Below are 27017 nucleotides of genomic sequence, written 5' to 3'. Positions count from 1 at the left end.
CTAGCTGCCTGACTGGAAGAAAGCGTGCATCTGATAATGCCAAGTAGTCCACTATCCAGAAATCATGAACATCGTTAACGTAACAGTTCAACTGATGCTCATGTTAACAGTCTGAAGAGGCCTCTCTTCAATGGTTTCTGCAGTCAAGGGGCAATAAAGGAATATTTGCAGAATAGGTCCAGAACATCTAAAAAAAAATGTTTTAATGGAAATGTTTTTCCAGTGGAAGCAATGTCATTTAGTAAGGTCATACATGTGTCCCTAAATCTGAAAGCCAGAAGTTCAGAGAAGCTACTCACAGATGGCAAAAACAGAAATGTCAGTATAGCATACCTCTCAGCTATCCAGATTTTTGCCTCATATTTTTGGTCTGTTCCTGAGAAAATCTGTGTTTTTTTGACAAATCCTTGAGGATTAGCATCACTAAATAATAACATGCATTTGAGTTTTATACTCACAGTCATGGGCAATCAGAATCACCATATAGCTGAAACACCTGATGCTCATAAGGGTCGTTTGCATATATCCCATGTGCCTCTGTTACAGGAGGTTTGGGAGGTCACTCATTGGAAGTTCTAGCTTGGCTGGAGTTTTCATTTAGTTTTTTCTGATACTTCATATCTTTCCGAAAATGCATGCTGACGCAAATCCTGTTACTCTAGCAACTTTCTAAGTTTATAAGAGCAACGTTTAAAATCTGTCCCTCTTTTCTGTCCCTAGTCCTCCATCATTCTCAGGTCTGTCCAGAATTCTTGTGCTAAGAGGTTGAGAGGTATGCATTGCAGCTATGTGAGGATTTGTTCCTTCAAACCACCCAGGCGAAATAATGCTATTGTGAGACAGTAAGAAGTATGCACACTACAATGCAGCTTGAATTTACTGTATGTATTTTAAATAGTTTACTGTTTAGGCACAGTGTTTTTTATTTAAATAATATATCTGCTGGACCAGTCAAGTCTTTTGCAGTTTTTCATCAGACATGAATAATCACACCCATTTTAAGACGCAATAGGTAGTGGTGGAAGGTTTCTTCAAAACTGTGCATGAAAGAAACACAAACAAATCACAACAAATGACACCTCAGGAAGTTTATACTATTGCGTTTCCCTTTGTGCACTGGACAAGACACTGCAATCTTGCCTTTGCAACCAAAAAACTTTGGAAATTCACCAGAGTTAGACTGAGATATACCAGCACCTGGAAGTAGTACAAACTCACAAGAGTTAATATGTGTATCTAGAATGCTAGTAAAAATGTTAGTATACACGTTAAGGATTTTGAATCAATGCTTTGTTCAAGTATTTGCACACGGTGGGCACAGCAGATGAAGCGTATACATTTCCCAATCCTACCTCAGCATTAAACAAGCCACATGCATTTTATAGTGATACAATAAGCAGAACAAGCCATTTCTGAAAAAAAAGTGCTATCAAATGATGTTATGTAGTCCTATCTCGACGTAATTCTTGCTGGATGGGCTGGGAGCCAATATTCGGCTCCGACTCAGCCTATACTAAAGCTTGAGAGCTTTGTACTGGCTTGAGGCTAGCCCCTATACCATGGTGCCTCACGGCAATTCCCCAGATCTCATTTGCCGCAAGCTTCAAGGCTGTGTCTTACTGGCTCGTTGGCTAAGTAGAACGATTTTTGACTTATTTAGTCCATTTGTATCACCTTTTTCTGTCATATATATATCTTAATAGTTTCTTCTGTATTGTGCGTCTGTTTTTTGAAAGTTTTCAACCCCTATTCCCCCATTAAGACTGCGTAGTGCCCATTTAAGTTAGAGGGCCTTTCCTCCCTGTGTGTGTGAATGTTATAAAACGTTTCTTCGTCCTTACACTTTTATTTTTAGTCTTAAACTACGTCAAAAGATAAAGATAACGATCACAAGCATCATCGCCCTTCGAGCTTCAGAAATGCTCTAAAGATAAAAATAATGATCACAAGCATCATCGCCCTTCGAGCTTCAGAAATGCTCTAAAGATAAAGATAACGATCACAAGCATCATCTCCCTTCGAGCTTCAAACAATGCGACAGGTGCGCACAGACAATGCCTCTTACAGACAGCCACACCAGTTGTGTATATTGTCTGGGTGAAGCCCATTTACAGGAACCGTGCACCTTCTGTCACGCTTTTAGTACAAGAGTGTTAAATGAAAGGAAAAGAAAGCTTATTGACAGAGCTCTCATGACCAGTTCCTTCCAGGAACAGCTGCAACTTGGTCAGGTAGCTCCAAAATCTTCAAAGAGAAAATCATCGGCCCCGACTTCAGAGCCGACCAAAAAGTATAAAGCGTCAGAACCAAGGAGTTCCAGTTCTGACTCTGCTTCATCTTTGGTGCAGTCTGTTCCATTGGTTCTGAAACAGTCTTCAGTACCGAAGTTTTTGCCTGACATCGAGACTGTATCTCCTATTTTGAGATCTCCTATTTTGGAGAGAAGGAGGTCTCCTTCAGTCTCCAACAGATCCTCCAGGACCCTATCAGATGAGGACATCGAGAGGGTGATGAAGAGTTTGCTTTTGGATCCAGCTCTGGCTAGATAATTGACCCCTCCACACCCAAAGGTCTCGGAGCCATGCCCCGTACCGATCACTGTTCCTCCTCTGACCACTTCACTCTGAGCCTATTATGTCAAGTTCCTCTGTCTTCAACCCTTCAGCTCTGAGGATTCAGCCTGTTTCCTCAGAGCCAATGACTCTATCCTCAGTGGCTCAGTCTGGAGCCGATGGTTCTGGGAGCTCTCATGTCGACTCCAAGAAGGACAGTCACCCTGGGTTCTCTTTGGAACCGACCCTCCCTCTCAGAGGGAGCTAAGTATATTTTTCTGATTTTAAAGTTTGTACTGTTAGTTGTTGCTTAGATCTCTGTTGAAACTGTTTTGTCTCACCCCCCCTCCCTATTTTTGGTTTGTAGTTTAAATTTGGTGGCTTTTGCAGTTGCCCGCCCCACTGTAGATTTGATCTGGGACACTCCCCTAGTCCCATCTCTTTACCACATTCTACCTAATAAACTCTCTCTGCACTTGCTTTTAGTCCTTTTTAATTTAATTGCATTTTTTAAACTGTGTTTGGTCTAATATTGCTACATATTCAAGTGTGCTAGCTTGCACTGTATGTGAATTGTTTTTACTACTGTTTTTGCTACTTTTCTGAAAAAAAAAACTGTAAGCCTGTTTCTTACCTTTCCTGTAACTAGTGCTCCAGATACAGATTTGCTATATCCAGGACTGTATGTAAGCTTCTGAGCCCCCACAAGCCTTTCTGTGTTGGAGGGAAGCCTTCTAGCTTATCAGTGGGAGTGGTAAGCACTAGGTAACCTGCCTACCACATAAGGAGTAGTTCTGGTCCAGAAAATGTAGTTATTGGCCATTTGGGAAATCTTCCATCTCTCTCAACTTTCTGAGTTGAAAGCCTGCATTTGCAATTGTTTCTGTCCTGAAACTCATCTAGTGCAGATACAGATTCTTAGTTTTAGCACTTAAATTTGCTTATTCATGATCAGCACTTGTTCAGAACTTGTAAGCACTAAATAAGCTACTACTTACTATAGCACTCAGTCTTCCTCATTACCTAGAGGAAAACAGTTTTTGTACTTACTTTTCTCACAGGCTTAGAGAAAAACAGCTCTTGTACTCACTTTCGTCACTTATCTAGAGGAAAATATTTTTTTTATTCAGGCATGTCCAAGGGTCAGCTCCCAGTGTTCTCTCCTGTCTATCTGATGAATCTGGGCATCTTGAGGCAATGTAGAAATTGCCTCATGTACACAGACAACCCACTCCTCCTACCACCCAACACTACAACCTGTAAGAGATGCACATATCTAGCCAAACTGGAGGTAAAGCTCTCTCCAACCAAGACTGAACTTGACAGTCATAAGGAGAAGGTAAACATTTGTACCACACCACACTCATCACATAGTCTCACTAAATTTACACCACCAAAATCCACACATAGTAACACAAAAACATTCGCGGAGGCTCTCAATAATAATCTGTCTAAGCAACAGAGACCTCCAAAGCAGAAACGCAAGCAACCTCCATCCCCCAACACATCCCAAATGACACATAGCCCACAGACTCAGTGTGCCACTCAACCATAGCCAATAAGGCAAAACAACGTACCCAAAACACTAGTCATAGGTGACTCTATAGTTAGGGACACCGATGTCCCACTCACCAGGCTAAACAAGGAGAAGGTTACTGTCAGCTGCCTGCCGGGTGCCAGAATCTGCCACATAATACACGCACTCAGGTCACTCCACAACAAGTACAAATATGACTCTGTCATTGTCCATGTTGGTGTGAATGACCTGAGATGTACCTCCCTGGACTACATGAAAAGAGACATGGAAGAGCTCTCCGATCTTGTAGCCCAGGCAGGTATGACCCTAGCCCTGAGTAGCATTCTGCCATCACCCAGAATGATACTGCAGTACAAGGACAAAATGATTGACTTCAACAATTAGCTAAGCTTCTGGTGTCGTTCTAAGGGGATCCAGTATCTGTCTGTTTGGGATGACATGATCGACAGACCACGACGCTTTGCCACAGATGGCCTGCACCTGCCCCAGGGATTCCAGATACTGGCTAAGGCTCTTGCTGCCCCTATAGTGCCTTTTTTAAGCAGGGTTCAAATAACAAATTCACCACCATAACAGGTACAGGCAAGCAAAAACTGAGGGTAATGCTACTCAATGCTAGACGTCTAAATCTCAAAATGCACTCACTCGAGGCACTCCTTAAAATGGAGAACATCGATATTTGTGCAGTGACTGAGACCTGGTTCAAGGCTCCAGAGAGCACTCCTGCACTACCAGGCTATAACTCATACCACACTTTTCGGCCATGTAACCTGGACTGAAACATTAAAGGTGGAGGTGTGTCCATATTCATTAAGGATATCCACACCTCCAGGCTAGTTGCTCAGCATAATGCATCCGAGGTTATCCAAGTGCAACTAACTCTGGGCAAAACTGCAATCCAAATTGTAGCTTGCTACAGATCCCCCACCATGCCCCAGGATTCCCACTCCTCTTTTCTTGATGTACTGGAAAATATTAGGGTTCAACCAAACACCCTAATAATGGGGCGAATTCAACTACCCCACCATTAACTGGGAAAATTACTCGTGTACCAACTCTTTAGCTCAACGCTTTCTGGAATTCATAAACTCCAATGCCCTAGATCAACTTATCCACACCCCCACCAGGGGCAACAATATCCTAGACCTAGTCATTACCAACATGAGTGACCGGTGTTCCACACCTGAAGTCAACTTCTCATTGGTCCGATCCGACCATAAGCTAATCACCCTTGATATCCACATCCCAACCCCCCCCCCCACCATTAAGGAAACCACAGTAAAAAATTTCTCCAAAGCCAACTTCATGCTTCTTAAGACAGAAGTGGTGAACTTCATGACACCCATGCAGATGGACAATACAGTTACAACTGCTGAATCCTACACAAATGCATTCTATAAGCACTTACACAAGTGCATAGATCGTGCTATCCCAAACAGAACCAAGATGCTATCCTCCAAAAAAGGAAGCCAATCTGGTGGTCCCCTGCCATAAACAAACTGTACAACAGAAGGAAGAAACTGTTGCAAAAGAGAGTAAAATCCCATGAGTGGAGCAGCTCCCTGGTCAGCCTCAGTAAGTAGCTGAGATCCCTTATAAGATCCTCCAAAGCTAGCTACAAAAACAAAATCACCACTAATTCCAAGGACAACCACAAAGCATTCTATAGCGATGCCAAGAATCTCGATGGCAACACCCAGATCTGCTCTGAGTTACAGCACAAAGGCATGAAAATTACAGAACCAACTGATATTGCCAACATCCTGGCAGATTAGTTCAGTGCTAACTTTACCCCCCTCTCACCCCCTAAAGGGCCCATATCTATACAGGAAGAATGCAGAGTCCCTTTAATCGCAACTATTTAGGTAAAAGCTGCACTTTCTAAAGCCAAAAACACAGCATCCATGGGACTGGACAACATCCCAGGCTGCATTTTACACAAACTTCAGAACGAACTGGCTCCCCACTTAAGCACCATGTTCAGTAATAGCCTCACATCAGGCTTTGTGCCCACTGAATGGCGCACAGCAACAGTTATCCCACTCCACAAAGGGGGAGCCACCACTAATCCCGGGAACTATCGACCTATTAGCCTGACAAGCCTGGTCTGCAAGGCCATGGAACGTATCATCAGGGAACTCATTAACAAAGACATTGATAACCTCCAAACTCTGGATCCCACCCAGTTCAGGTTTGTGAAAGGCAGATCATGCCTTCTGAACCTGATCAACTTCTTTGAGGCAGTCATCAAAGCCATAGATGAGGGTAAGGTGGTTCACACAGCCTATCTTGACCTCGCCAAGGCTTTTGACACCATCCCCCATTCTGGAATTATAGCTAAACTCACTAAACTAAGTATAAATCCTTACATCACAAGATGGGTTGCCAACTGGCTCACTGACAGAACGCACACTGTAAAAGTTGCAGACTCCAAGTCTGACCTCAAAGCAGTGACAAGTGGAGTACCACAGGGTTCCGTCCTGGGACTTCTCCTGTTTGGTATCTACTTCTCTGACGTACAGGCTAACACATATGGCCTCTGGTTAACGAAGTTCGCAGATGACTGCAAACTAGGAGCCATAGTCAAGTCCCCAAATGATGTGGACATCCTACAGAAGGGCCTCACTGAGACAGATGCCTGGTGTCAGAGCCATGGCCTCAAGCTCAGTGCCAAAAAGTGCAGTGTCATCCCCTTTGGTAAAAACTTTGTACCCATGAACTACCACATAGGCAGCAATCTACTTAACACCAAATGCATGATAAGAGACCTTGGGACCCAGGTGGACAGTAGTCTCTCCTTTGATAGTCACATCACCACAGTAGTCAGGAAGTCCTTCTACATGGCACACCTCATCATAAAAGGGTTCTCATCCAGGAAAAAAAGAGGTAATTGTTCCCCTCTACTCGACACTCATTAGACCCATTATAGAGTACAATGCCCCTTTTGGAATGTACCTCACAAGACATCTGCAGCAGCTGGAAAGGCCACAGAAGTACCTCACAAAGAGGATTACTGGCCTCAAACAAATGCCCTACACTGACCACCTCAAAAAAACTCCAGCTTTACTCTGTAGCATATCGCCTACTCTGAGGTGATCTCTGCCTAACATATAAAACTATGTCAAACCCAGATATGCTGGACATGCTACACCTAAAGAAATCCCAATCTCTCCAAGCTACATGCTCTAAGGACCTAAACCTTGTCACCACAATAAACAGGACATGCTGGAGGGATAGATTCCTGTCCCAGAGACTTCCCATACTCTGGAACAGGTTACCCATCTATGTCAAGCAAAGTTCTTCATTAGCACTCTTCAAGAAAAATCTTGATGAGTAGATGAGAAATAGGAAATACACCCCAGGGATAACTTCTGTGTCTCTGCTCAACAGTGGCACATAAAAATAACTTTCTTGGGTGGTGTAAGCCAAAGAAACTTGTTGGCTAGGCTTATGTAGGCCCTTAGGCTAATAGCCTAGTACCTACCTATGAACCTATGAGCCTCAGCTCGGCTCCCACTTCTGCTTCAGAGCTGTTCCCTCTTGTTAAAGAGTCGACAATCCACCCCCTCAGAGCGGAGATCTTCTTCGGAGTGGGGGGGAGGCTTTCAAAGCTATAGAGAAGGCTTTATCCTCTGCCAAAGCCATTCCTTTGGAACCTGTGTCCCACCAGCAACAGGCAACAACCTCTTCCCCCCTGCCATCCCCACAGTGTAGGGAACCAGAGGTCCAAGTAGCCACCATTGGAAGCGCCTCCTCTTCCGAGACCTCCCCAGATTATTCCACTGGAGAGCTCCCTCGGAAGAGGTTATGTAAGAGGATACATGTCAACTCCCCTGAGTCTGTCACATTAGACACTGATTTAGAGGAATCAGAAATGTCCCCCAGATCTCTCCCTGAGGATGTCTCCTTCTCTGACATCCTAGAAATCCTTAGACAGAGGGGTGATTGGAAGACCTCTAACCCTACTGAGGATGAATCAGTGTATCTTGAGGCCTTTGGCTCCCGACCTTTCACCTCTTGGGTGACGCCACCTTATAACCAACTTTTGGGGGTCATTTTGCAGAAAGCATGGACATCTCCAGATTCAGTGGAAGCCGTCCCGAGGAGGCCAAACAAATTTATGACAGCACCTAAGGACAAGTCTTTCCTTAGCAAGGGAGTTCCATTTGATGCTATGGTGGTAGCAGCGGCCACCAAGAAGGAATTATCTGAGACGTCTTCTAATATCCATCCTCCTAACAAGGAGTCCAGGACAATGGATAGGTACAGGAAGCATACTTTTTCTCAGCAGCATTTACACTAAGATTGCTGAATTACCTGACTCATTTCACTCATCTTTAGAGGGATCTCCTGAAAGAGTTAGGAGATACCCTCCAGGGTTCAGTAGCTCCAGGTTCCATGGACAAGGTTTCTGCGCAGCTCTCCACCCTTACTTTCATAGCTAACTCCTCCATGAGGCTGATCTCATATGCGGCAGATGGAGCAAGCAGGGCAGCCGCAGCAGGAATAGCTCTCAGGAGACATTCATGGATGCTTCTTTGTAATTTTACAGAATCCTTCAAGTCTTCCTTCACTAACACTCCCTTTGATGGTTCATCTCTTTTTGGACCCCAAGTGAAAGAGACTTTGACTAGGTGCGAGCAGGAAGGAAAAACCTTATCTGCCATTGGAGTCCATTTCTCCCTCCTATCCAGACCCTATCCTAGGGTAATACTGGAGGGAAAATGTGGTTCTGCAAATCCCAAAAATGTTTTCCTCAGGCACAAGGTCAACCCTCCCCCAGGGGCAGAGGGGGAGGATATAATGGAAGTCGCTGCCCTCACAGCAGAGGAGGTCTGCAACATCAGGGAGACAGAGAAACTTTCTCTGATTGTCCCTTCCATCGACCCTGAGGGGTTGCCCAACTGTCCATCTCTGGAGGCAGTAGGGGGGGGGTGTATATCGCTGTACCCAAGTGCATGGCTAACTATCACTCAAGATCGTTCGGTACACACAGTAATATCCAGAGGTTACCTGATTCCCTTTACTTTCAAAACACCAACAAACTGGTCTCTTCCAGACGTACCACCCATCCAACTAGACCGTGCAACATCAGAGGTCATCTCGTTGCTACAAAAAAGAGTCATCCAAGAAGTCCTCACAGAGCAAGTAGGATCCGGAACTTACTCTCGATTCTTTTTAGTTCCAAAAAGGACAGGGGACTGGAGATCAATTCTAGATCTTAGCAGGCTCAACAAGCATGTAAGAAAATCAAAATTCCCAATGGTCACTCTGCAGTCGATATGTCCCTTTATCGGGAAAGACAACTGGATGTGCTCAATCGATTTCCAGGATGCGTACTACCACATCAAAATGGACAGGCGCTCCAGGAGACACTTACACTTCCAGCTGAGAGCCAGCCATTTTCAGTTCAGAACACTGCCCTTTGGCTTCACTACAGCCCCCAGAGTGTTTACCAAATACATGGCAGTGGTAACAGCTCACCTGAGATGTCAAGGATTCCAGGTGTTTCCATACCTAGACGACTGGCTCCTCACTGCTACCACCAAGCCTCAACTCATAAGGACCAGGGACAAGACTCTATCCTTCTGCACCAGCCTAGGCATCACTGTCAACTTGCAAAAGTCAGTCTTATCTCCCTCACAGCATGTTGTATATCTAGGCTCAGAAATAGACACAACCACCATGTCAGTAAAGCTAACACAGGAAAGAGTGGAATCTCTATGCAGTCAGATCAGATCCTTATTAAACAAACAAAGAGTCCAGGCCAGAGTAGTCCTTCAAGTCCTAGGGGTTATGGCTTCCACCATCTTATTAGTTCCTCTTGCTCGCCTACATATGAGGATTCTCCAATGGTGCTGTTTTCACAATGGTCGATGCAAGACCTTCCATTGTCTCACCAGATATTAATAACAAATGCATTTAAAAGGGATCTGACATGGTGGTTACACACGAAACAACTTGTCATAGGTCATCCACTTGTTCCTCTCCAAGAGAAAGCAGTTTGGACCATGGACGCTTCCCAGATAGGGTGGGGGGGGGCATTATCTGGGAAAGACAGTCCAAGGTACTTGGTAAAACCACAAGAACCACTTGCACATCAATGTTCTGGAGATAAGAGTGGTGCTATATGCGTTGCAAGCACTTCACAGCTCCCTTCCCACTGGAACGATTGTGATTCAGTCAGACAACATATCTGTTGTGTGGTACATAAACAAACAAGGGGGAACCAAGTCTTACCCGCTTTGCAGAGAGGCCTTAAGAGTTTGGAAATGGGCGATGGATACACAATGCTTCCTGATAGCAACGCATATCCTGGGGAAATCCAATGTAATAGCGGACAAACTCAGCCGAGCAATTCTGATGTCTCATGAGTGGTCCTTGAATCCAATGGTTGCGAAAGAGATCTTTCACAAATGGGGCCAGCCTTGCTACAATCTATTTGCCACTCACCTGAATACCAAATGCAGAAGCTACTTTGCCCTCATTCCCCATCTGGGGATGTCACCCAGGGATGCTATAGTCCACGATTGGCCCCTGGGACTTCTTTATGCCTTTTCTCCTTTTCCACTCATCCCAAAGGTAATACAGAAAACAAGACAGTTGAGGAGTTCCTTGATCCTCATTGCTCCTCACTGGCCTCAACAAGTTTGGTTTCCCTTCCTGTGGCCCTACCTTTTGAAGGAACCATGGATTCTGGTTCCATCTCCAGATCTCCTGATTCATCAATCAGGACAGTTCCACCCCTCCATCCACACCCTCAAATTGACAGCATGGCTTCTCCAATTCCACGTATAGCCAGGTGTATTCGCTTATCCCCAATGGTCAAACACATCCTAATTTCATCCCATAAACCTTCCACTCAGAAACTATATTCTAACAAATGAAAAAGGTTTTCCCTTTGGGCTATGAACCGGGGCTTAGATCCATATACAGCTCCTTTAGAATCCATTTTATCCTTCCTAACAACAATTTTTCATGAAGGAGTGGCAGCCACTACAGTTAGAGTTCAATTAGCTGCCATTTCCAATTTCCATTTTGGTTTCATCGGAAATCCAATCATGCAACACTCCCTCTGTAAAACCTTCTTAAAAGGAGTTCTTCTTAGGCCCCTAATAAAACAACCTTTAGAACCCTGGGACTTAAATTTAGTCCTCTCATCTTTGATGTCTGCACCCTTTGAACCATCCTTGTCATCAGACTTAAAATTGTTATCATGGAAAACCCTGTTCTTGGTAGCTATAACATTGGCTAGGAGAGTCTTGGAACTTCAAGCCCTAACTATTTGATCTCCTTACATTATCTTTCACAAGGATAGAGTCTCTCTTAGGACAAAACCTTCCTTTCTCCCTAAAGTATGCTCAGAACACAACCTGAATACTACCATTGAGCTACCTGTGTTTTTTCCAAACCCCTCTAATAAATCAGAGTATAGACTTCACCAACTAGATGCCCACAGGATACTTAGATTCTATATACACAGGACCAAAGAATTCATGAAATATGATCAATCTTTTGTTTCCCTTTCTGACAAAAGGAAAGGCTTACCTGTTTTAAACATTACTCTTTCAAAATGACTTTTGGATTGCATATCCTTTGCTTATCAACAAACTAGTAGACAATTACCATTAAAAGCTTAAGGTCACTCTACTAGGGCTGTAGCTACTTCATGCGCCTTTAGATCTAGGCTCCCAATTGTTACTATTTGTGCAGCAGCTACTTGGGCAAGACCTATACGTTTGTCACTCATTACAAATTAGATTTGGCCTCCCGGGACAGGTCATCCTTTGGATTCACTGTGCTGAAGAGTCTCTTCGCTTGAGCCACCCGGGATAAAGGTGCTAGGGACGCTGTCCCATCCAGCAAGAATTACAGCGAGACTGGACTACATAACATAAAGAAGTTATGTACTTACCATAACACTCCATTTTTGTAGTCCATCTCAACTATATTCTTGCGTCCCTCCCTCCAACCCCTTTCCCGTTTCTGGGGGATCTAGTGGACCTCTTTTTGGGGCTGCCTGACTTTGCTTTTTGTTGTCCACCTGGAATGGATTATGTTTCTAATCCCTTCCTGTATTTTTACAGATTCATTCTTATTATTATCACCTGATAGTTATTTATTACTTTCTTGCAAACTAGATCTGGGGAATTGCCGTGAGGCACCATGGGATAGGGGCTAGCCTCGAGCCAGTAAAAAGCTCTCAAGCTTTAGTATACGCCGAGTCATAGCCAAATAATCATCTCCAAACCCATCCAGCAAGAATATAGGCGAGATGGACTACAAACATGGAACGTTATGGTAAGTACATAACTTCTTTTTTTATACTCTGTTGCATCCACTCCTCATAGAATGAGCTTATTTCTGACTTGTAAACTGTGTTATATTATAACCGGATTAACTCACATCAAGCATTCCCTGCTTTCAGTCAGTTTCAACTGAAATATTAGATTAAACATTTTAAAAAGTGGAATCCAAATGTAAAACAAAATGACCAATGGAATAACACACTAGCTGAAGATAAAAACTTGTTTTATTACCAAACAAATAATAGGTAAGCGCTTTCACTTTTGCTTCATCAGACCATATACACAGAGAGAAGAGCAACCTTTACTTATAGGCAATCCAATTACTAAGCAACCAATCACATGCTAAGGGTCACAGTTAAAGGAGAAAGACATAATAAAAACACAGCTTATGTAAAATTGTATACATATCTGTAGAAACTGCATACAGAAAAATGCATACAAAGAGAAATTCAACATGCAGAAAAACATCAATGTCATAAAACAAACACATAGAGACAAAAATATAAAAACAAAAATAAGGTTGGTCATTTTGTTTTACATTTGGATTTTGCTTTTCCAATGGCATATTTATCCCAGTTTGTGCACATTTATTCATTTTAAAAAGTGGGTTTGGTTGGCATAATGGTTAAGGTCATTACCTCCCAAATACTATACACAGGGTTTGATTCTGACCACAGGCAATTGGTTACCTCTAACAGTCTGCAGACTGATAGCCTAATATTTATTTGTGTTAATAATGAATTGATCCATCAATTCAGGTACATAAATACACAAGAGATATCTTCCCAAACAAAAATGAATAACCTGTTACATAACAAGATTCTGAAAATAAACAATTAAAAACAGTAGACCTGTCAGCATGGTCTAGATGTTGTAACTTAAAAATGGTAAGGAACACATAACATTAGGAAAACCGTAGTCATTGTGGTCAAAAGCATACATCAATCTCTTTGCACAAGAAATCCAGGCAAAGCTAAAATAATTGGAGGGCAAAGGCTGAAACTGAGAGGAACAGATTTTAAATATTGCTCTCATAAACATACAGAGGCATGAGAACAACAGCTTTTGCATTAACATGCATTTTCTGAAGGATATGATTTCTGAAACTGAAATATCTAACATTATTTAATGACTGCAGTCTTCAATACTTTACATCCATGGTGGTGCAGCGATAGCATTGTTGCCTCACAGCAACAGGTTCTCCCGTTCGATTCTCGGCTGGAGTGCAGGGACTGCCTTCTATGTGGAGTCTGCATGCCCTCCCCGTGGTTGGGTGGGTGTTCGAAAGACATGTGTAAATGGGTGTGCCTTTGTTGAAGGTTAAACGTCGAGCTGGCACCTCGGCATTCATCAAAATCTACTGCCAATCATTAGCGGACCGGAGTTCCCCTGTGGCGACCCCTAACTGGGAAAAGCCAAAAGACAACAACAACAACAGCAACTCTTCAATGCTTTGCCAGAAAACCACAACTGTTATGAGGGACAGACCAATAATATGAGGCAAAAATATGGACATTCTGCAAAAATGTGGACAGTTGAAAGTTATGACAGCAAGTTAGTGTGACTGAAATAAAATGTCTAGAACAAGAGGAAAATGATGCTTTGCAGCAGAAACCTTGACAGAATACCAGTTTATTGTTTGGTAATTCTTCTAGAAGCACTTACCTTTGCTTGTAATGTTTTGTGCAGAACTCAGTATTGATCCTAAGAAGGGGATAGCGATGGAATCACTAAGTATATGTTCCTCTCAGGAATGCTCCCAAACTACTAGTAGCACTGTTCTGCAACAACAGCAGAGCTCTGCAGTATTTAGTTCTGTAAGAAGCCTCTGGGAAAATAATGGAGAACTAAGTGTGTTGTTTGGTCACCTGAGTCACTTAACAATACAACAAATGACTTAACACAAACATCTGAATCATATACGGTTTTACAGATGAAACAAAATCTAAGTGTTTAGCTTAAGCCATCATGAGCTCTGTGAAAATGTGTGAACAAGGCACATCTCCAACACTTAGCTTCACATTCATTACATATGCTGTTATAATGTGTAACATGTAGGGTGAAGAGTCTGCTGGGACTGTATCTCATTCCTTAAGAAATTACATCTTATTTGTGAGAAACGTCATAAGCTGGAGTAGGCAGTAAGCAATAACTCGCAAATGTAGGATACATTAATAGCCTGGAGCAAAAGCATAGTTCTCAAGCTACACATATTAAGGTACAAGTCAGCATACAGTCATTTGAATTGAATTATAGGTCTCTCACTTTATATTTATATTTCATTATAAGTCTAATCAGCTTGAATTAATAGTGAAAGGACAAGTATATTTGCAAAACAAGATGGTGGATTTTGAAGCACATATGTTAAAAATTATGAAATCCATGTCCTATCAGGAAAACACTATCATACACCTGCAAAGGATTGAAAGTACAGGTGCAAAAAAAAAGACATGCATAATGTAAAGGATTATATAAAGGAATATGATCAGATTTTAAATCATAAGCAACTTATTATGTTTGAAAAATGCATGCTGAGGACTTCACCTTCAGAGGAGATCAAAGTGAAGCCTGAAAGGAGAATATTGGCATCCATTTCAAGAACACATAATATTTTGTTTAAGATCAAATAAATTCAATCATAATTCATCACTATACATGACGTTTTCACTGCTCTGATGAATTACCAGTTACAAAAATGAAGAAAACAAGGCATAGAAGCACAAAGTCTCTTACAGCTTCGAAAGCTGCAACATGCTTATTGCTGCCAGTAATCAACCAGCAGCTTTAAAAGATGTTGGACACGTCACTGTGCTCCAATGGTTTTATTTCCTGGAGCAATACAAAGGGTTTTCATATTTGTCCAAGTTTTCTGACACTACTCTTTGGTGGCTGCTGTGTGTGTTACAACTCAAGATTAGATTATAGCAGTCTTGAAAGGTGAATGACAAAGTTGCTGTTCAGTTTTCTGATGTCATAATAGTGCATAACAAGCTTATATTTCTGACAGTTTCAGGCTGTAATCACAACACTTCATGTACTAGTGTAACCTTATGCAAACTAAGTGTGGCATATTCATCTATTTGTGTTGGTGGAATCTGTTACCCAGTACATGTACTTTATAATACAGACATTGGTAATCTGAGTTCGCACTCTGAGGAATGTTTGTCTTTCAGCTGTGCCCAAGTGGTGTGCGTACTTAAGAGCACACCTGCAAAACACTGGTGAAGTCTGTGATTACTGCTGAATGATATGTCCAGCTTCTGCTAACATGAGATCATGTGTCAACTAATTGAGAAACATTAAAAGACTTGATCCTGGGCTTAACTATTTATTTCCAAAGGCTGACCTTAGCAGTGTCATGAAATATTGAAAAATGGATTGCTACTTTTAGGGTAGAGAAAACAAATAAATATTAGACTCAGTATAGGCTTCATTAGGTAAGAAATTCTTTATTGTGTATCAGCACAGACAGTTACACTTGCTGTGCACTTTTCTGAATAAGGCATCTTCAGATCAGTTCTAAGTTACAGCAATATTCTGGAGTGGGATAAACAAACTTCCTCAACCGGGCCACACCACCACTCCAAACCCAACCGGTTTCAATAGTAACAACTCCAACCTGATCCCTGATGCCTTTAATAACTACTTTACAGAAGCCATTCAAACCCTGGCCAATTCTTTACCTCCGCTCACTGTTTCCCAACCAAATATCTGCAATACTTCTTTACCTACCTTTCAAATACAACCTGTATCTACATCTTTCATCTGTAAGCTACTTCAAAAATTGAAACCTTGCACCCCTTCTGCTGACCAACTCCCATCTGAATACCTAAAAATAGCCGTTAAAGCCGTAGACTATCCCATCTCTATCCTTATTAACAGATCTATCTCTGAGGGCAAAATCCCTGCTCTATGGAAGATATCCCATATCATCCCTCTGCATAAAGGAGGACAATTTACTGAGCTTTCTAACTATCACCCTATTGCCCTACTGTCCCCATTAGCTAAGATAATGGAAAAAATGTATTCAAAAACAGCTACTCAACCACTTATTACAAAATAACCTACTAGCAAACTGCCAACATGGTTTTAGGCCATTCCACAGTACATCAACTGCCCTTCTATCCTTTACTGACTCCATAAATAAAAATAGTAACAATAACTTATATTCCTCTGCATTATTTATTGACCTGTCAAAAGCCTTTGACATGGTTAACCACAACCTACTGCTAGACAAACTAAAGGCTCACTCTCTAGATCCTCAAGCCATACAATGGTTTAGATCTTATCTGGAAAATAGACAGCAAACAGTACTTTGGCATAACATCCTGTCTTTACTACTACCAGTAAAGATAGGAGTACCCCAGGGCTCTATCCTAGGTCCCCTACTCTTCTCCTTATTTATTAACAATTTACACACAAACATAGCTCAAGCCACCTGCATTCAATATGCTGATGACGCCACCTTAATCTGTACAGCCAAGAGTATAACCTGTCTCCACTCTCTCACCCAAACTGTTTTTAAGAAGGTTGAAGACTGGTTTATGCAACACTGCCTCCTCCTAAATCCCAAAAAAACAAAACTACTACTCTTTACTCCTACTCATAAATCACCTGCTCCTTCCTTCTCCATAACCTCTAACAATGGTACCAACATTACCCCAGAGACTACAACCCGCCTACTAGGTGTAACTATTGATAATCAACTCAACTATGACGTGCACATTAACTCAACTATTAAGTCTGTCAACAAAAAACTTGGCACCCTCTATAGAATAAAACCCTTTCTTACTCCTCCTGCAAGAAAAACAATTGCCCAGACTCACCTCATTTCCACCCTTTTCTATGCCTCTGTTATATACACCAACCTATTCAAAAACAACCTCTCTAAACTCTCTACCTGTTATAATAGCATATCTAGATTCATCACAAGCTCCCCCTTTAAAACTCACCACTGCCTTAACCTCAAACAGCTTGGCTGGCTAGAACTTCATAGCCACATACTCTATCAACAACTACTTATTACTCAAAAGATCCTATACCACCCTAATAATACCCCTATCCTCACTAATCTTATTACACCTTATACAAATCTACCTACACTACGCTCTGCTAACAAACTTCTAGTCTCCTCTAATAAAGCTAACAACAAAGCTGGGGATTCACTCTTCTCAAACACTGCAGGAAAATTCTGGAATCAGCTTCCTGCTGACTTAACTTCCCTTGTTTCTACTTCTCTTTTTAAAAAACATCTTAAAGAACATCTCAAAGCTCATTGGCTCTGTCCATGCACTAACCCAGATTGGCATCTTTTCTCACTTCTATCCATAACCCTATACACGACTCCTATAACCTTTACCTCCAAATTGACTTACTACTACTGACTCTTACTCAGGAATTTTAGAAAAATATATATATATATTCTTTTCCCTTTTTTAAGACTTGTTTATACCTTCTACTGTGAGTTGTAGAATTGTTTAGTTTAATTTCCACTAAAAGTGTTTAGTTTTACAAATGTATTTTATAACTGTTCTCTATCAGAGTGCTAACTCTGTATTGTACTTCTCATAGTTATGTGCATTGTTAGATTTCCCATTTTTTTTTGCTTGGAGGTTTTCTCCCCGGGCCTCTACTGAAAATGGACATATATCCAGCTAGACTAGCCCGGTCAACAAATGTAAAATAAAATAAAAATAAAAAAAAAATAATAAATATAGAATCCTTTTACAATAAAGCATCTTCAGATCAATTCTAAGTTAAAGTAATGCAGAGTCCTTTTACAATAAGGCATCTTCAGATCAACTGTAAGTTACAACGCAAAATCCTTTTACAATAAGATATCTACAGATCAGTTCTAAGTTACAGTAACGCAGAATCCTTTTACAATAAGACATTTTCAGATCAGTTCTATGTTACAGTAACAGAATCCTTTCATAATAAGACATCTTCAAATCAATTCTAAGTCACGGTAATACAGAATCCTTTACAATAAGACATCTTTAGATCAATTCTAAGTTACAGTAACACAGAATTTTCTTATATAAAAATGAATTGTGTAAACCACATCCCTAATTGCATGTATGTTGTACTACTGGGCTGGCTAGAAATGGGTGAGGGTTTGGGTAAGGAAATAGAAAGAAATACATACTATAAACAAGTACAAATAAATAAATACAAATGCTAAGAAAAAGCTGGTGTCAAAACCATGGACTAAAATAAAAGGCCAAGAAATGTATAATTGTATCCTTCAGCAAGCATGACTCCCCTTGGAAGCACAACCCTGAAAATTGATCCCATAGTCAAGGATCGTGCAACTTATGTTGACAATAAACTGTCCTTTAATCGGTATGTACACACTATTGTTAAGAAGTTTTTTTTCATTACACAGGTTATAGAGAAAGGTATGACTTCCAGGTCAGGGATGCAATCATTCCTCTGTATTCAACACTCATTTGGACTATTATTGAATGTAATGCCCTTACTGTTATGTACATTCCCAAACACTTGTCAAAGCTAGAATAACCACATTGCTTTCTTATTAAGAAACTCTAAGGCCTGAACCATAAAAACTATGCAGATTATCTCATAGTCTTGTCCTACCTTTTGGTATCATACAGGCTACTGAGAGGTGACCTCTGCCTCACATATAGATCCTCAACAGACCCTACACTGTTAGACATAATGCACTTTCTCAAGTCCACTGGTGAACAAAACACCTACTGAAGAGTTATCAATCTCCACTGCTCCATACCTAGAACATGTTGTAGGGATCCCCTTCTGTGGAAACGTCTTTCACTCCATATAAACAAAGCACTTTTCTTACCCGATTTGATTTGGACAAATGGTTGGGTAACCACAAATTTGCCCCCAGTTTCGCAACCTTGTCACTCACAGATAGGGACAATATGTAAATCTCCCATCATATTCTTTTTCTGGCTGTCTCTGGGTTATTTGTGCACAAAATATAAAGGCCAAATACTGCATTGGGAATGCAGAGCTAGGCTTCTTAAGAGACTCACAATTCAATAGCCCAGTAAGTACCTATGAAACTATATGGGGTAGCTGCTCTCTGGGCCTCAGGTTATTGTAAAACTATATTTGACTGGTTAGAACTAAGTGTGTGGATGGGCCCCGAGGTTTAAACTGAACACTGCTTGTTTACTGGTCTGTCTTGCAATGATAACAATGACCAAGATGGGAGGGAGTTTATTTCAAACAATGGAGGATAATTCCTGTAGCATGCAAAACTCTCATAGGAGCATCAAAACACCTCCTGATCAATGCATTCCATGGGTATGGTTCTGCTGATAAGATAACACACTGACACACCATTGCCCTACAGCCTAAGAAGAGTCAGTTTGTGCAGCCAATGATAAACCATGAAGGCAGTTGGTGGTGTGTGATCTGGTGCCCTTCCTGAGACCCTGAATCAAATTTTAGTACCGAAGAGATTATTTCAGTGACATTCCTGCTAGATTATTGTAAATAATTCCAGCAGTCTTCTGCAACAGTGACTAACTAACAATACCCTGTGGTTACCTATTTCTTAGACTGTCTTCTAAAGTGCAGCTCTCTCCTGCCTGAGTGATCGATTCACACAGTGCAGATACAGCTATAACTGTTAACATGGTACCTCACTGTTTGTAGAATAGTCACCCTTTTGATTAACAGACTTGTGCCTCATGTCCACAAGGATTTTGTATACCAGTCGGCATTCAACCAGTCTACATTCAGGTTGTTGTTTTCATTTAGGCAGTCTGATAATGCTGTGAGACTTAGACACAGCATGGATGCACTTAGCTGCACATTAAAGTAAAGATTGATGATAACTATAACTTGTACTACAGTGGCAGCAGTAAACTGCATCACTATTTGTCTGGCAGATAGCTGTAGCATTCCAGTGGTGCCTTTAAAGTCCTTAGGAAACTGCCTGTTGCCAAAGTTTATAGTACTGTCAGAACTTTGTGTTATATGGTCACTTATTATACGTTTATCTGGTGCCAGTCTTCTGTGCCAGCACATGTCACACAGTGTGCCCAATACTCTCTGGTGTCAGGACTCTGTAGCAGTACATTACACAGTGTATCCAGTGTTGTCTGATTTCAGTACTCCCTGGCAGTGTATGTCACATGGGGTACCCAGTGTTGTCTTCTGCAAGTCATCCCTGGCAGTGAATGTCACATGGTCATGCTGGCTGGTGTCAGTACTTCCTGGTAGTGTATGTCACATGGTATACTCCATTTTGCCTGGTGCCAGTACTTCCTAGCAGGGTATGTCACACAGTGTATCCAGTGTTGTGTGGTGCCAGTACTCCCTGGCAGTGTATATCACATGGAGTACCCAGTGTTGTCGGTGCCAGTAGTCCATGGCAGTGTATGTCTACAGTTTCCCCAGTGCAGTCTGTTGTCAGTACTCCCTGGCAGTGTATGCCACATGTTGTTCCCAGCATTGTTTGTTGCCGGTCCTGTCTGGCAGTACATATCACATAGTGTAGCAGTGTTGTCTGGTGTCAGTCCTCCCTGGCAGTGTATGTCACACAGTGTAGCAGTGTTGTCTGGTACCAGTAGTCCCTGACAGTGCATGTCCTCAGTTTCCGCAGTGTTGTCTGGTGCCAGTATTCCATTGTATGTCACACAGTGTACCCAGTGTTGTTTGGTGCCAGTCCTCTCTGGCAGTACATATCACTTGGTGTACACAGTGCTGTCTGATGCCAGTCCTCCCTGGCAGTGTATGTCACACAGTGTACCCAATGTTTCCTGGTGCCAGTCCTCCTTGGCACTGTATGCCACACAGTGTACCCAGTGTTGCCTTGTGTCAGTCATTCTTGGCAGTCCATGTCACACAGTGCACTCAGCCTTGCCTGATGACAGTCAGTCTGCGCAATAAATATCCCTTGTATTACTATGGTATTTTTATTCATACTCTGTGTCACTGCTGCTTCAGTCTGCACAATAGACATCCCTTGTATTACTGTGGTATTATTATCCATGCTCTGTGTCACTGCTGCTTTGGTCTGCACAATAGACATCCCTTTTATTACTATGGTATTATTATCCATGCTCTGTGTCATTGCTGCTTCAGTCTGCACAATAGAGAGCCCTTGTATTACTATGGTATTATTATCCATGCTCTGTGTCACTACTGCTTTGGTCTGCACAACAGACATCCCTTGTATTTCTATGGTACTATTATCCATGTTCTGTGTCACTGCTGCTTCAGTCTGCACAATAGAAATCCCTTGTATTACTATGGTACTATTATCCATGCTCTGTGTCACTGCTGCTTCCGTCTGCACAATAGACATCCCTTGTATTACTACGGTACTATTATCCATGCTCTGTGTCACTGCTGCTTCAGTCTGCACAATAGACATCTCTTGTATTACTATGGTATTATTATCCATGCTCTGTGTCACTACTGCTTTGGTCTGCACAATAGACATCCCATGCATTACTATTGTATTATTATCCATGCTCTGTTTCACTGCTGATTCGTTCTGCACAATAGACATCCCCTGCATTACTATTGTATTATTATCCATGCTCTGTGTCACTGCTGCTTCAGTCTGCACAATAGACATCCCTTGTATTACTATGGTGTTATTATCCATGCTGTGTGTCACTACTGCTTCAGTCTGCACAATAGACATCCCTTGTATTACAATGGTATTATTATCCACGCTCTGTGGCAAAATAGACATCCCTTGTATTACTATGGTACTATTATCCATGCTCAGTGTCACTACTGTTTCGGTCTGCACAACAGACACCCCTTGTATTACTATGGCATTATTATCCATGCTCTGTGTCACTGCTGCATTTTGTCATTAAGTCATCTTGGTGACTGGACAATATTGAAGTCCCTGAAATATGCAGTCTTTTCATCTCTTAGCTTACTGTGTTTCATTCAGCTGTCACTGAACTGTGGTAACACTTGCATGACTGGATTACTGCACACTTACACATCTGTGTCTCTTTTGCATATGTTGTGGTACAGTGGCATGTTGCCTAATAGTGAAGACTGATGTTCGTAGCACTTGGTTCTCCCTTTTATTTCATGGTCGGAGCATTTTCTGTGTGGCGTTGATGCATCCTCCCTGTGTTTGCAATGGGTTCTTCCTGGGTGCTCCAGTTTCCTTCTACACTCCAAAGATGTGCTGCTAATGAACTTGTATTACTCTGAAATGGCCACAGATGTAAAGACTGCGCATGTGCGCACATGTGTATGCATGTGTGTGTGTATGTTTGCATGTGTGTATGTGTGTATGCGTGTGTGCATGTTTTGCACATGTGCGCATTTGTGCGCACGCACATGTGTGTGTGTATGTTTGCATGTGTGTGTGATTTTGCATGTGTGTGTGTGTGTGTGTGTGTGTGTGTGTGTGTGTGTGTGTGTGATTTTGCATGTGCATGCGCATATGTGAGTGTGTGTGTGTGTGTGTGTGTGTGTGTGTGTGTGTGTGTGTGTGTGTGTGTGTGTGTCTGTGTGTGTCTGTGTGTGTCTGTTTCTGTGTCTCTGTCTCTGTGATGGGACGACAACCCCTTCATACAAGCTTCTATGCCTTGTGGCCATTAAGAGCCAGGAAAGACTCTGATCCTGTGTGATCCATTATTGCATTAAGCAGGTAATTAGAGAATGAGTGAATGAAATAATGGCTCTCTGTGCTCCCATAACAGTCCTCAGGCATAGCACACCATCGTCCTTGAACTGCATACTGGCATTGCCTGTACTGACCTGAGATGGGAATGCTAAAGCATGCATACAAACATTTACGTTGTAAGAAAATGAGGTGCAACTCAAGTTCAAATGCAAAAGCAAACTATACAAAATCCTGCACTCTGTTATTAGCTACTATACGTTAAGAAAAAGACCGCCTCTGTTATTAGCTACTATACGTTAAGAAAAAGACCGCCTCTGTTATTAGCTACTATCGCTAAGAAAAAGACCGCCTCTGTTATTAGCTACTATACGTTAAGAAAAAGACCGCCTCTGTTATTAGCTACTATACGTTAAGAAAAAGACCGCCTCTGTTATTAGCTACTATACGTTAAGAAAAAGACCGCCTCTGTTATTAGCTACTATACGTTAAGAAAAGGCCGCCTCTGTTATTAGCTACTATACGTTAAGAAAAAGACCGCCTCTGTTATTAGCTACTATACGTTAAGAAAAAGACCGCCTCTGTTATTAGCTACTATACGTTAAGAAAAAGACCGCCTCTGTTATTAGCTACTATACGTTAAGAAAAAGACCACCTCTGTTATTAGCTACTATAATGCTAAGAAAAAGACCGCCTCTGTTATTAGCTACTATACGTTAAGAAAAAGACCACCTCTGTTATTAGCTACTATACGTTAAGAAAAAGACCGCCTCTGTTATTAGCTACTATACGTTAAGAAAAAGACCGCCTCTGTTATTTCAATGCGTTATCATTTGAACTGCTGAATGACTTGCAGTGCCAAGTCCTGCAATTTCAAAACTATGGATGTGCTTATAGTAATTCCAATTTTGCCATTTCTTAGAATATTCTGAGGTACAGAGATCTTGGAGTTTGTATATATGAAGAGACTCTTTCAATGACATTCATAGGTTCATAGGTTTATAGGTTGGTACTAGGCTATCAGCCCTAGGGCCTATACAAGCCTAGCCATAACAATTCCCTGGCTATTTCTTCCCACAATATTTACTTCCCTGGACACCTGTCTAGCAGGGCGACTGACGTGATCACCGGGGTGAATTTCCTTTCTCCCATCCAATCGTCAAGGTTCCTTTTGAAGAGGGCCAAAGAGGCACTCTGTTTGACATGTATGGGCAATCTATTCCAGAGTCTGGGGAGTCTCTGGGTTAGGAAGCTATCCCTCCAGCATATTTTTGTTCATTGTGATGACAAGATTTAGATCCCTGGAGCGTGTGGCTCTGAGGGATTGGGATTTCTTTAAGTGTAGCATGTCCTACAGCTCTGGGTTTGACATGGCCTTGTATGTTAAGCAGAGATAGCCTCTGAATAGACAATATGCGACAGAGTATAGCTGGTGTTTTTTAAAGTGGTCAGTGTAGGGCATCTTCTTTAGGCCTGTGATTCTTTTAGTGAGGTATTTCTGTGGTCTTTCCAGTTGTTGCAGATGTCTTGAGAGGTACATACCAAATGGGGCGTTGTATTCTATAATGGGTCTAATGAGGGATGAGTACTGTGGGACAATGACCTCCTTTTTCCTGGATGAAAAGCCCTTAGTGATGAGGTGTGCCACATAGAAGGATTTCCTGACTGTTGTGGCGATGTGGTTATCGAAGGTGAGACCACTGTCCACCTGTGTCCCTAAGTCTCTTATCACACTTTCGGTGTTTAGTGTACTGTCACCTATATGGTAATTCACGGATACATGTTTTTTCCCAAAGGGGATGACTATACATTTCTTGGCATTGAGCTTGAGCCCATGGCTCTGGCACCAAACATCTGCTTCTGTAAGGCCCTTTTGTAGAGTATCCACAGCATTTGGGGATTCAGTAATGGTTCCCAGTTTGCAGTCATCTGTGAACTTTGTTAGCCAGAGTCCCTTAGTGTTGGCCTGTACTTCAGAGAAGTAGATTCCAAACAAGAGTGGTCCCAGGACTGAACCCTGAGGTACTCCACTTGTCACTTGTCTGGGGCTGGATTTGGAGTCGGCTACTTTTACAGCGTGGGTTCCATTGGGTGACGTAGGGATTAATGCCCAGCTTAGTAAGTTTATCTATGATTCCAGAGTGGGGGATGGTGTCAAAGGCTTTGGCAAGGTCTAGATAGGCTGTGTGGACCACCTTACCCTTGTTCATGGCTCTGGAGATTGATTTGAAGAAGTCAGTCAGGTTCAGGAGACAAGATCGGCCCTTCACAAACCCAAACTGGGTGGGGTCCAGTGTTTGAAGGTTGCCAATGTCTTTGTTTATAAGTTCCATGATAATACACTCCATGGCCTTGCAGATAAGGCTTATCAGTCCTGCTAGACTGTTGTAAATAATTAACCAGGGGTTATGGGTTGGGCTTGCCTTCCACATTGGGGGTGCATGGGGGTTTGATAGCCTGCAAAAACCAGATTTAAAGAAGAAAAAGATGTCCAGTATTTGTTTTTCCCCTCTATTTTGGTCTGGTTTTTTCTTCGGTATTTTGGAATTCATTACTATAAGTACTGGCATTTCAGTAGGGAGCCATTTCAATGGCAAAGGAAACAATGTGAGTGGCTTTGACAGTCTGTGCATAATCTAATAAGCAAGGTCAACAATAATTTGCTCAGCTAATAAACATGGTGAAATGTGCTAGTTCTAGCAATTCTTTATGGAAATAATGCAGCTACTTCAAATGTAATTTTCAGCATATATTTTTAACCAATAAAAGATTCTGCTAAGATTGTTCTGGATTTTACTGCACAATGCTTGAAACTTTCTTCTAATTTCAGATCCAGGATATTGGCGTGACACACTCTGTCACTACAGAAGAGCATACGTTTGTGAACACTGAAAAGGAAAGAAGTAACTCGTACAAGAGCTGCATTCATTTTTGCTTGACTTGCTTGCTGCATTATAAGATACACGATCTGTTTCTTTTTCTGTTCTATCAAGGAAATTTATATATAATCCTTAACGGAGGCTAGTTTATATTGAATTTGGAAAGATTCAACTAATTATTGTGAATGATGCCACTTTTAATTCATTCTCTCAGAAAGGAAATTAAACACATTTTGTTTATAATATGGTGATTTTCTCAGGTTTTATGGACTATCTGTTCCCTTCATTCAGACAAAATACCATGCATGTTTTTAAGACCATGGGAACTTGGGAGTAGTCTCTATTAATTATGACATGACAATATGCTTCTGCATTTTAAAAAGGAATGATCTGAGCTGTATTTACTGGTAAAAATGAAAATTACAGCCTATCATTTCTGGATGTTTCATTTATGAGTTCTAAAATAAACATTGCAAAACCATTTAAAATACAGTTTGTGTCTAAACCTCATTTTATATTTACTAAACAAAATGATAACAACATTATTTCAAACACTGGACACAACAAAAGCAATAAATGCTTGCTTTTAACATGACTAATAAAAATGACAACACAGTACCAGTGTAGTCAATGTGAAATAAGCTGAGAAAGGCAAATAAATGGGATCGTTGATTAGAAATTTGACAGTTTTATTTTTAACATGACTAAGTTTGAAAACGAAAAATATGCAATTCTTTCTCATTTAAATAAACACAATCATAGCTGAGACTCATTACAGATTTGGCATGGCATAATATAACACTTTAATGCCATAAACCTTAACCCTGTGTTGCAGAGATGCAGACTGCAGTAATTATAATGTGACGTAGCTACATCTATGTTAAGCAGGACCTAGTGCAGTACAGATCCATACAGATACTGTGCACAAGTGTAAATAGCAGACAGTACAACATCATGCAGACTGCAGTACAGTATACCAGAGAAAGTACATCGTCACGCATACTGCAGCACAGTATGCCAGAGAAGAAAGCATCGTGCATATCAACCAAGAAGCTAGTGGGTGCCAAACCAGTAAAAGCCTGGCATTCATTTGACACTTGGCCATCCGCTAAAGAATTGGTTCAAAACACTCTTCAGCACCAG

General features: G+C 41.5%; 1 protein-coding gene across 1 annotated transcript in view; it reads left to right on the top strand.

The window, feature by feature from the left end:
- LOC122790919 (eosinophil granule major basic protein 2-like) overlaps positions 1-26366 on the top strand; it is a 219526-nt gene extending 193160 nt beyond the window's left edge. Inside the window, exon 6 of the mRNA XM_044058603.1 lies at positions 25826-26366. Coding sequence (XP_043914538.1) covers positions 25826-25887 — 62 coding nt within the window. The 3' untranslated portion in view covers positions 25888-26366. The remainder of the gene's footprint in view (positions 1-25825) is intronic.
- Positions 26367-27017: the final 651 nt, after the last annotated feature.

The sequence above is a fragment of the Protopterus annectens genome, chromosome 16.part0, assembly GCF_019279795.1.
Source record: "Protopterus annectens isolate FY-2018-M chromosome 16.part0, PAN1.0, whole genome shotgun sequence".
NCBI classification, from domain to species: domain Eukaryota; kingdom Metazoa; phylum Chordata; order Ceratodontiformes; family Protopteridae; genus Protopterus; species Protopterus annectens.
Note: the sequence above shows the minus strand (reverse complement) of the source record. Positions and strands in the feature narration are given on the sequence as shown.